Source organism: Dama dama, chromosome 1 (genome assembly GCF_033118175.1).
Source record: "Dama dama isolate Ldn47 chromosome 1, ASM3311817v1, whole genome shotgun sequence".
Taxonomy (NCBI): domain Eukaryota; kingdom Metazoa; phylum Chordata; class Mammalia; order Artiodactyla; family Cervidae; genus Dama; species Dama dama.
The window spans coordinates 48,899,573-48,911,980 of NC_083681.1; the positions used below are offsets into that span (position 1 = coordinate 48,899,573).

A 12,408-nucleotide genomic window follows, 5' to 3' on the forward strand; every position below is an offset into this window, starting at 1 on the left:
AGATAGTATTTCATTATATGTCACAATACCACATTTGTTCCAGGCATAGGGGTGATAAATATTTGGAACTTTCTCTAGCCTCCTGCCTTTGTATTCCCAAACTGCATTATAGGAAATGGAAAACAGAGAATTGGGGGAAGGGCCCTAAAGTAAAATAGTCGTGCAGACAGGGTTGCAGGCATGGTCCTGCATTTCTCATGGGGACTTACATCTCTAAGGACTGGAGGAAGACTTATTAATTCATCCTTCTTTCCTTGAGAATTAGAGCAGTCACTCATGACAAGAGCAACTATTCTACCAAGTAGGTAACAACTGGGATAAGTAAAACTGGGAGGTAACAGGAAAATACAGAGGGGGCTTGAGAGAGCAAAGAGAGCAGGGCAGACACTCAAAGTGTGAGAAGAAGGGCCAGGGGGATGGTTCAAGAAGGAAGAGGTTCTCAGATTATTAGAGGGCATACTTTCTCCAAATCTTTATTGTCTGTACCCATAGACAGAGGATTCAAGCCAGACATAGGTTTTTCAGATAGAACTTGCCTAATATACTCTAGACTTTCATGGCAAGTAGCGTCCTGTCTGTCAGTGGACATGACTGTTTACACAGCATAAAGGAATATCACCAGACATAACAGAAGAGGAATCCAAAATAAGAGTGGGATTACAGAAGATAACATTCCAGGTCCCATCCAGTCCCATGTATCAGTGATTTTTAACATGATATTAACTAATAATTATGTTCTAAACCTTAAGACCTTCAGATTGTTGAGTTTATTAACTAATTCCAGACTCCACCCTTCTCCTCTGGGGATGTAGAAGATATCAAAAGACAATGTGAAACAGCTGCTACAACATGGGGGTTGTGAAAAAAAATAGATGGGCCAGATACTAATGAACATGGAGAATAATGAATATATATGTTGCAGTAGCATAAGAATGCTAATGTGATTGCTCAGATTCCTACTTCACTGAAGTCCCAAAGATCTCATTTTAACTTTTGGTGAGATTTCTCATTCTATTTTGGACTCTTCTTTTATCCCCCAAAATCGGTGCTGAATAAAATGGAAAATATATATGTACTGTCATCATAGTGATCAGAGGAATTTCTGGGTAGAAAAAATATTAAGGAGCAATTCATATCTCTGTCTATACTGAATATTTAGTTGATAAAAAAGAAATGAAACTGATACAGTTCACTTTCTACTTCTCAGACCATCTAGGTCATTTTGAACATAGCCATTCATGGTGTTTCCTCTAGAGGAGGATACTCCATAGTCTCCCCTTGTCTTCCTCCTCTCATTATACTTCAGTCGTTGGTGTTATTGCTATTGTCATCATCATTGTTCTTGTTTTCATCACTATCATCATCATAGAAAAGGCTCTATGCCGACAAAATTACACACATTATCTCCTTCACCTTAGCACATCCCATCAAATTATTATTATCTTCAGTTTATAGAGGAGACAACTCCTCTACAGAAGAGAGAGAGAAAAAGAAGTCATTTCATCTAAATTAAATTGAGTAAGCTTTGAAACCAGAATATAACTCAAGTTAATGTGATTGCAGAGCCAGAGAAATAGATTCTACATAAAAGAGATGTTAGATATCAGTCTCCTTTCAACTTCAGAAGAAGGTCAGTGATATGATGAAAAATGACCTCTAGTTCAGGTATATTCCAATTTTCAATGAAACTTCATGCTTACTTCTTCTTGGTAATGGGAGAGAACATTTATAAAATTGGAAAAATGGTTTGAATTGACTAAGCAGTAAGATAAAAAGAACCAGATTTTTAAATTTTGATTATAGAATAGAAATTAGAAAAGAATCACCAAAAAGAAAGGATAATATTGGGCAATCTGAGCATTGAAAGTAATAATCAGTGCAATTTTGGACAGGAAGGTGACGAGATAGACAGGAATTTGAGAAGTTGAATAGCAGGGCCATAAGAAATATCAGTTCATACTGTATGTTGGTAGAACTAAGTGTAATATGAACAGTCAGAAAGACTGAATTTGTTTCTGGAATTTACTTATTTGATGTCTTGATTATGAATATTGCATTTCTTAGAAAATTATTAAACAATTTGGGGAAATATCTTCTGTAATCAAGGATATTACATGGAACTAGGGGAGACAGAGGGGATTTCATGTCAAAGACTTTCCAAGACAGAAGATGCTGATTTATTAGTTTACAGTGGAAGGTAATTTGTCCCATAGACTTTAAATTCTTAAACAAATATTTTGGTGAGCATGGAGGCTGGGCAGTTGATGAGCAAGTGGAGTTTAAGAAATGGCTCACCTTTCTTAATACAGAGATGTCTTTCTTGACCACAGAAGGAATCCTGGAATCTAGAGGGAGAAAGTATATTTTCTCATTTGAGCAGAAGAGTTTTAATGTGAAGGTCAGATGCCAGTAGGCATTTCTTGTGCATTTTACTTTTGTTGTTGTTTTCTTTTTTCTCTTGTTTTTGCTTTGAAGGATAAATTTCTACTCTCTCAACAACCCCTATATCTTTTGCTTTACATTTTTGGTAGAAAGAATCAGTCTCTAAATGATTATTCAGTTCTGAAACATAACAGGAGGAATGTTCTGAATCTTTCAAATCAGATTCAAAATCAGTTATAGTTTGGTTAACATCATATATAAAATTATGTATTTTATAATGATAAATTTTAAAATCTACACATTCTACTAAAGCATCTTAAGCTATATTTGCCTCAAGGAGATGCTAATCCAAGAACATACTGATATCAGACTTGATTCTATGTGGCTACCATTCCCTTGCTATCAATTACCTGGTGGCACTAGTGTCACAGAACCTACCTGACAAATCAGGAGACCTAAGAGCCGTGGGATCGATCTCTGGGTCAAGAAGGTCTTCTGGAGGAGGATATGACAACCCACTCCAGTATTCTTGCCTGGAAAATCACCTGGACAGATGAGACTGGCAGGTCCCAGTCCATAGGGTCACAAAAAGTAGGACATGCCTGAAACAACTTAGCACGCATGCATGGATGCCATCACTGTGGTATCAGTTATGTAGTCAGAGATATGTTTAGTAAGAATAAAAAACATCCTGACCAAATCTTGCCTGAATACTGTAAAGATGCCTTGCATACTATTCTAGTATTGCTGTAAAAGCTATCAAGCTTAGACAAAGACATTCATATAAGTCATTGCAGGGGTCTTTTTTTTTTTTTTTTTTCTTTCCCAAAGTGGACTAATATAAGACCAGTAACTCTGGTCAAGACTATTCTAAAGAAAAGTATTAATAATGTAATCTACAGTGGTTTTGTGTGTGCTGCTCTGTCTTTAGAAGAAGTTTGTGCATGTTCAGACAGCATGCTAATAGTTCTGCATCTGAGGAGAAGGGAAAGTCCTTATGGTTATAAAGTGGATGTTTTTCTTAACTGACGACGTTGAGCAATGAAATAAAGAAAAACAAAGCAAAACTGTGAGGGTAAATATAGGAGTGATTATAGGACAGACTGAAGTTTTGTTTTGTTTTTGTGACACAGGTGCTAATCTTCTCATTTGGTCCCCCTCTGGAGTGTGATTGTGAATCTGGATTGTGGTTTAACAGTAAGCCCTATGGCAACTGCAAACTCCAGCAATATCCTCTCCTCCACCTTCTATCTCACAGGTATCCCTGGATATGAGGAATTTCACCACTGGATTTCCATCCCATTCTGTCTCCTCTACCTTGTTGGAATCATGGGTAACTGTACTATCCTACATATTGTCCGGACAGACCCCAGGCTCCATCAGCCCATGTACTACTTCTTGGCCATGCTTTCTCTCACTGACATGGGCATGTCCTTGCCCACAATGACATCACTCTTCAGGGTGTTGTGGTCCATTTCCAGGGAGATCCAGTTCAACACCTGTGTGGTCCAAATGTTTTTCATTCACACTTTCTCCTTCACTGAATCATCTGTGCTCTTGGCCATGGCCCTTGACCGATATGTGGCCATCTGCCACCCACTAAGATATGCTACCATTTTCACTCCAACACTTATCACTAAAATTGGAATTGCAGCCCTGCTCAGAAGTGCCCTTCCTGTGATTCCACTTCTGGCCCGGCTGGCCTTCTTTCCATTTTGCCATTCTCACACCCTTTCTCATTCTTACTGTCTGCACCAGGACGTGATTCGCCTTGCTTGTGCTGACACCAAGTTTAATGTTATTTATGGGTTAGTTCTGATCACTCTGCTGTGGGGAATGGACTCTCTGGGTATTTTTGTGTCTTATGTTTTCATCCTTCACTCAGTATTAAAAATTTCATCTCAGGAGGGGAGATTAAAGGCCCTCAACACATGTGCATCTCACATCTGTGCTGTACTTATTCTTTATGTGCCTATGATTGGGCTCTCTATTGTCCATCGTTTTGCCAAACACTCATCCTCTCTCATCCACATCTTCATGGCGCATATCTACCTGCTAGTTCCACCTGTGCTCAACCCAATCATCTATAGTGTGAAGACCAAGCAGATCCGCCAAGGAGTTCTCCACCTGCTTTTCACCCTAAAGCTCAGTTCTTCTGTGATGTAGGTTTGTCCTCAAGAAAATGATGGCATCAATATTACGTTTAAAATATATAGTGATTTTTCTACATGCTATGTTGGCACCAGAATTGTCAACAAAATATTACTGAAAAGGACAGAAATAAAATTGACATCACATCATGCAGATGTCCTAAAGTAGAGAGTTGGTGTCCACTGGGATTATACAGACTGACTTAACACGTGTTTCCTAAATCTCCTCTAGACATGAATATGTTGGAATGCAATCTGTTAGATACCATTTAAATCTATTGTCTCCCATTTCTAATCCTAACCCTGATTCATGGTTTCCTGTCCATGAAGTTTTCCTTGATTATTCTCAACTCATATTTCTGTGTTTTGTGACATACTACATTTGTCTGGGAATCTCACATTACCCTTCTTGTTATAAGTGTGTTTGTAAATCTGCTGAAGTTACCTTTATTAAAGATGGTAATGATAATATCGATATAAAAGTATATTAGAGCTCACAGCATTTTATCTATCTTCATGGTGCATCAGCAGCATCTTTTAAAATTTTATGCACATGCTCTGTATTTTCTCGAACTTGCCTGGTGGCTCAGACAGTAAAGCATCTGCCTACAATGTGGGAGACCTAGATTCAATCCCTGGGTTGGGAAGATCTCCTGGAGAAGGAAACAGCAACCCACTCCAGTATTCTTACCTGGAAAATCCCATGCATGGAGGAACCTGGTAGGCTACAGTCCATGAGGTCACAAAGAGTCGGACACAACTGAGCAACTTCACTTCTGTGTTTTCTCAGGAAATTAAATTTCACGAGGTATAGAAATGGGCAAACTTCAGTTTGTTTATTTTCCTTAATTTTCAGAAATAATTTTAATCTTACAAAAAGCTGACACTCAGTAGTTTTTAAAATCCCTGAGATGTTTTATGAAGCCAGTAATTATAATCCATTGGATTAAGTGTATCAAACAATATTTAGGATATAGTATTCAAGCATAAAAAATCTAACTGACTGAAGTGTAGCTACTTATGTTTGTGACAGTAAGAAACATAAAATATAAATTTTACTTTTTCTACAATTCTTTTGGCATATAAACTGTCTTTTCATATTATTCAAATGATCTAGTGCATGGCTATGCATAGAGTTGTATAACAAATGTGCAATTCTAGTCTAAATTTATTAATTCACATGCCTATACTTGTTCAAAGACAAATAAATGAAGAAGAAAAAAGCCTTTAAAGATGCTTTATAACTTTATGTATACTGGTCTTAATAATACATAATAAGTTTTCACAAATCTTATTCTAGCTACACTAGGAACTGTGTCTCATGCAGCTTGCTACCTGTGAGAAACAACACTATGTTTATTTAAATTATGTACTTAATAATTATTGACTGCATAAGTGAAAGAAATGAATCCATCTTTGGATAAGGAACGACTAGTTTTATTGGATTTTTTAAAAAATCTTGGAGAAAGAGATTTCACTTGTCATAAGCCCACATTTCACATGACAAAAAAAGGTATTATTAACTTAAAATTACCATTTCAAATGTCAAGCATGTGAAGGATATCTAAGACTTCACATGACTTATTCCTGTTCCCTAATTTTAATTCAGTTATACTGCCCCCATCCCTCTTATCCTATTTCTTGACTCTACTTCTAAATACTCTTCTCCTTCAGCACTTTCACTTTGACCAAAGGGATATCAAGTAAAAATAAAGCAAGATATGTGAACATCAAATTTAGATAATATCCTACAGTAAATAAATAAAATAAAATTAATATAAATAAATTTTGGAAGACAATGTGAACATTATAATTTGCTGTATACCATATAAGTAGCACTTAACTATAGCCATTCTACAAAACCTTCAAATTAAAAATATATTTTCAGTGTCTGCTTGCTGAATACATCTATCATAATGCTTCTGCTCCAAAAAATGAAAGGTTTTATCAATTTTTTTAGCTAACAAATATATTTAAACTATTGAATCTTAGATTTTGCATTTCATGCAAATGAAAAAATATACAAATGAATATGAAATATACAGGCCAACTTTTGAGTTTACAAATTGTTATCCTATATATATTTCTTAAGATATATTATTAAGGGTACTTTATATTCATAAATGGGGCTTCCCTTGTAGCTCAGACAGTGAAGAATCTGCCTGCAGGAGATCCAGGTTTGATCCCTGAGTTGGGAAGATCCCCTAGAAAAGGGAATGGCAACCCGCTCCAGTATTCTTGCCAGCTAAATACCATGGACAGAGGAGCCTGGCAGGCTATAGTCCATGTGGTTGCAAAGAGTCGGAAATGAATGAGCAGTCAACACACATATTCATAAAGTATACTTTACTAAACACACTCAAAAAACATATTATCAAAATTAAGGTGACTCTACCTATAAAATATAGTGATTGAAGACACTAGCGATTGAATATACAAATGAATGGATATCAAGTTTGTATTATGAATTGAGAACAGAAGCACTATCTTGTTTTTAAAAATTTAACAAAAGCTAGAGTCCCAGCAAGTAGATAGTGCTATTGAAAGAGGAAGGCCTCTTGTCCTTCCCCAAATTCACAATAATACAATTTAAGCATCTATCTCATTTGTACTTGGACTTATAAATTAAGAGACACTCTTACTCATATTGTAATATATAGTAATGTTCAATCACTAAGTCTTGTCTGACTCTTTGTGACCTCATCGACTGCAGTACACCAGGCCTCCCTGTCCCTCACCATCTCCTGGGGTTGACTTAAACTCATGTCCATTGAATGGGTGATGCTATCCAACTATCACATCTCATGAACCTTTATCAGCAAACTTATCGCTTTGCTTTTTATGTTGTTTGATGAAGTCATGAGTATTTATTTGCCTTCTAAAAGCCTTCTATGCCTACCTAAAGAATGTGTAAATATACAGAAGGCCAAATAATAATTCATCTTTGTGTTCCAATCCCCTATTATTAAGCAAAAATGCAATGCAATCATTTTCATTATATCAAACATTAACCTTTGTGCTATGTATTGATCATATTTATGCTGAGTGATCACACCATCATGGTTATCTGGGTCATTAAGATCTTTTTTGTATAGTCCTTCTGTGTATTCATGCCATAAAGAAGGCTGAGCACCAAAGAACTGATGCTTTCAAACTGTGATGTTGGGAAGACTCTTGCGAGTCCCTTGTACTGCAGGGAGATCCAACCAGTCCATCCTAAAGGAAATCATCCCTAAATATTCATTGGAAGGACTAATGCTGAAGCTGAAGCTCCAATAATTTGGCCACCTGATGCAAAGAGCTGACTCTCTGGAAAAGATCCTGATGCTGGAAAAGATTGAAGGCAGGAGGAGAAGGGGCGACAGAGGATGAGATGGTTGGATGGCATCACTGACTCAGTGGACATGAGATTGAGCAAACTCCAGAAGGTGGTGAAGGACAGGGAAGCCTGGCGTACTGCAGTCCATGGAGCTGCAAAGAGTCTGAAACAACTGAGTGACCGAGCAACAACATGCTGCAGAAAACACTTTGTGGAAAAACATGATAGCAAGCAAAAAATCAGAGCAGAGGAGGTCAGTATCCATTTCACCACCTAAGTGTTTAGCATTTTCATCTATATAAAATATTGCTGCAAAATATTTCATTAGCACACTTAGTCATTTAATCATTCAATTGAATAACTATTAAAACATAATTTCCTTTTTAAAAAAACCTACAAAATGGGTAATTACATGATTATACAGATAATTTATAAACAGCCTCTATAAACAGCCATATGTATTTATAAAAAGAATTATAACAATATAAATGTTTTCAAGACAGTCAAATTACTGCAACCACTTGGCCATGTATATGTTTCTATTATGTTCATGATGCACGTTTTTACTGTTTGATGCCAGAGAAGTATTTTAGCTCCTTTATAAATCAAGAGGTGAATATTTCCTAGTGGAAATAAGGAATTACATTGCAGTAATTATGTTAGACTTCCCTGGTGGCTCAGATGGTAAAGTGTCTGTCTACAATGCGGGAAACCCGGGTTCAATCCCTGGGTGGGGAAGATCTCCTGGAGAAGGAAATGGCAACCCACTCCAGTATTCTTGCCTGGAAAATCCCATGGACGGAGGAGCCTGATAGGCTACAGTTCATGTGGTCGCAAAGAGTCAGACACAACTGAGTGACTTCACTTACTTAATTTTGTTATGAGAGTTCATAGATGATAAAATTTGTCCTAGTACTATGGAATGCAATAGAATATACTGTAGGAAGAGCTAAACTAGGATGATTGCATGTGCTAATATAAACATGCCAAATGAATCCAGTGAACAGAATCCAAACCACTATCATACTTCCCTTTTCTTCAGAATTACCCTGACACAATTTCATCCCCATTAAATCAGAATAAGAAATACAACAGTTTGATCCAGGTTTAGCAATTGATCCTATATACAGAAATCATATATTTTGTCCCACAGTTATTGTAACTAAGACCAGGTGTGTGTGCTTAGTCGCTCAGTCGTGTCTGACTCCTTGCGACCCCATGGACTGGAGCCCTCTTTGCTTCTCTGTCCATGGGGATTGTACAGGCAAGAATACTGGAGTGAGTTGCCATGTCCTCCTCCAGGGAATCTTCCCAACCCAGGAATCAAATGGGTTCTCCTGCATTGCAGGAGGATTCTTTACCAGCTAAGGTACCAGGGAAGCCCAAATTCAATTAAGAAGCTACCCATTCCTGTTGGTGAGGTCTAATAGCAGCCTGACTTTAGTCCTACCTGAGAAATAGAAATGCAGTTATCCTTGGCTGTCATAACATCCCACAGAATGTTACCATGAAATATCCTGCTTTTTGATTCCTTTATCTAACCAAAGGTAATTTCTATTCGTTGTCACCAAAAGAATCTTTAATACACTAAGGTATTGAAGAGATAAGAAAGTCATACTTTGTGGACACTAAAGGAAAGTTTTTTGAGAGGAAAGGAAATGAATGTTTTAGTTGTAGGTCATATATAATACATAGAGATATATCAGGGGTTGTTACATAAAATCACTAGCATTTATTTTGATTAATTAAGATATGTATCCATTCAACAAATATTTATTAATTATTTGTATATTTTGAGGTCTTCCCTTGTGGCTCAGCTGGTAAAGAATCTGCCTGCAATGCGGGAGACCTGGGTTCAATCCTTAGGTAGGGAAGATACCCTGGAGAAGAGAAAGGCTACCCATTCAAGTATTCTGGCCTGGAGAGTTCCATGGACTGTATAGTCCATGGAGTCACAAAGAATCAGACACAACTGAGCCACTTTCACTTTCTTTCTTTCATATTTTGGGCCCTGCAGATGTTATGGTGAAGAGTGGAATCAGAACTAATTTCTGAGTATGTACAGTTTATATATCATCCTGTCTATAGCAAATTGAAGTGAAGAGGCATGGTTTATTACCAAAAGGATATTTAAATGCCATATGCAACTATAGTGGCACATTACCTTAGTATGCTGAAATAATTCTTGGTGGTACTTGAGCAGTTCCTTGTTAGCTTCCTTTTTACCCAATATCAGGAAGATAACATTTGGAAATACAAATTTTTAAAGCTTTATTCATTGCGTAGGTGTTGCAGGAATAAATCTGTCCAAATTGATTTAGACTTGACATTTAAACCTGTATCTCAATCCTGGACTCCCCTGTTCCTTGTTGCTTTATTACTCTTGGATCATCTAGGTTGGGCACAGAGTCCTAGCACTCGAATCCTTATCTCTTTTGTCTTTACCCCATAAACAATGGGGTTCATGGTAGGTGGTACCAGTAAGTAGAGATTTGCCAGGAGGATAAGGACATGCCTGGGTACATGGTGTCCAAAGCGATGGGTAAAGAAGGAAAAGAAGGCCAGAGTGCAGAATATCAGGATGACACATGTATGCGCTCCACAAGTTCCAAAGGCCTTTGTCCGGGCTTCCCTAGAAGGCAGTTGGAAGACTGTTCTCAAGATTAACCAGTAGGACAGGGAGATAAGAACAAAGTCCAGTCCTGTGGTGAGGAGAGCAGCAGTGAGCCCATAAATGCTATTAGGGACATTGCTATTGCAAGCCAATTTGGCGATGCCCATGTTCTCACAGTAAGTATGGTGAATGACGCTCTGGCAGAAGTGCAGGCGGAGAATGAGTAGGACGCCAGGGGTGACCACAGTCACACTTCGAGCCACCAGAGCCAGGACCACTTTGCTGATGAGAGAGCCTGTAAGTAGGGTAGCATAATGGAGTGGTGCACAGATAGCCACATAGCGGTCAAAAGCCATGGCCAGTAGGACAGCAGATTCAGAGAGGAACAGAGCATGAACGAAAAACATCTGCGTGAGACAGGCAGGAAATGTTGATATGGAAGGGCCCTGCCAAAAGATAAGAAGCATTTTGGGCACCGTGACAGTACAAAGGAGAACATCATTGAGTGCTAGCATGGCTAGGAAGAGATACATGGGTTCATGGAGGCTTCTGTCGCAGATCACCATCGCCATAACCAGGCCATTACCTATCACAGCCAAAAGGTACATGAAGCTGAAAGGGATGGAAATCCAAATTTGGAAGTCTTCTAATCCTGGGACACCAGTCAGCAAGAAGGCAGTGAGGGGAGTGGATGTACAGTTTGATGTTGTTGTAGAGAAGTGGCAGAAGTCTTTCATGTGAGAAACAGAAGGAAAAGAGCCAGAGTAAATAACAGCAAAAAATGAGCATTTATTCCTTCGGCTTAGTCAAATCCAAACCATTAATTTTGGCATGATAATGGACGAAAGCAAAGTACTCAGAAAAATGAATGATCATGGGCAAACCAGTTCCTTTTTATGGAACACCTTTTTCTCTGTGAAAAAAATTTGTGAATCAAAAAAGAGTTGAGTTAAAATTTTGTAATGCCAGTTGTTATAACTATACAATTTATGCATGTTTTTGAACCTTTAACAGTTCTGTGGGTATAGTGTTTCCCTCTAATTTGGTAATAAATTCTTAAATACTGAAAAGGCAATTTTTCTCTCTCCTTTGTCTTGTGACACTGAATAGAAGTTTGGAGAGAATTAATATTCTATTCTTCAGTGGACAAATTTAATGGGAGGAGATGGGTTGGATGGTAGACTGATAAAGAATTGAAGGCAGCATGAAAGGTTGAATTCTTGTTTTCCATCCTGAGGGGATGAGATATTTCCCTTGGTTTAAGTTTTCCCACAATAAATAAAAAAAAATTTGCTCATCTGTCTCCCATCTGAACTCTTGAAGATAATGTTCATATTAACATGACATTTAACCTGTTGTGAAAAAATTGTAGCGTTATCCGTACCATCATAAAACTAGCTCTCAAGGATCAAGAAATGGAGTCAGAGAACACAAATGAAACTCAGAATACTGAATGATCTTGCTAGATCTTGCTAGAGCAAGTAGATCACTGAAAAAAGTCATAGCCCACTGTTATTCAGTACCTATTTTTGAAAGAAATTTCCAAAGAGTAGATAGAGTGACTGCAATTTTTTATTCAAAAATAAAAGATTAAGACATAAATTCAGCTACTTTTCTTTAGTAGTAGCAGTTCTTGCTCTTAATGTATCAAAAAGTATAAAGAAGATTTTCAAAAATCCCTCATTTGAAATTATCCATTATTCAGACTCATAGAACATAAATTCAGTTGGTCATGTTTGTAGCCCAAAGTGGTACATTTGGTAGATATATATATATATATATATATATATATATATATATATACACACACACACACATATATATACACATATATAATCATATATATAAATATGAATCATATATATAAGTCAACACTTTCTGACTGCAACTCTTAGCATGTTTAAAGTGATGGATAATAAACATTATTTCATCCAAAAAGAACC

The 12,408-nt window shown here is 37.3% G+C and overlaps 2 protein-coding genes across 2 annotated transcripts; one reads left to right on the plus strand and one right to left on the minus strand.

Annotated features, from left to right (window-relative positions):
* Window positions 1–3,588: 3,588 nt before the first annotated feature.
* Window positions 3,589–4,548, plus strand: LOC133054194 (olfactory receptor 51L1-like). The gene has a single exon (XM_061138960.1). The coding sequence runs from the start codon at window positions 3,589–3,591 to the stop codon at window positions 4,546–4,548; it is 960 nt and encodes a 319-aa protein (XP_060994943.1).
* A 3,301-nt stretch (window positions 4,549–7,849) lies between these two features.
* LOC133056902 (olfactory receptor 52Z1P-like) lies at window positions 7,850–11,202 on the minus strand (the record flags this gene model as incomplete). Its single annotated transcript, XM_061142811.1, has 2 exons — window positions 10,268–11,202; window positions 7,850–7,859 (listed from the first exon to the last, which is right to left on the minus strand). Coding segments are annotated over exons 1-2 (945 nt in total), but the record flags the coding sequence as incomplete, so codon positions are not given.
* Between the last annotated feature and the right edge of the window lie 1,206 nt (window positions 11,203–12,408).

What these genes read in the sequence shown, in the direction of transcription:
- LOC133054194 (XM_061138960.1), top strand. Translation starts at nt 3,589, where the DNA reads ATGGCAACTGCAAACTCCAGCAATATCCTCTCCTCCACCTTCTATCTC.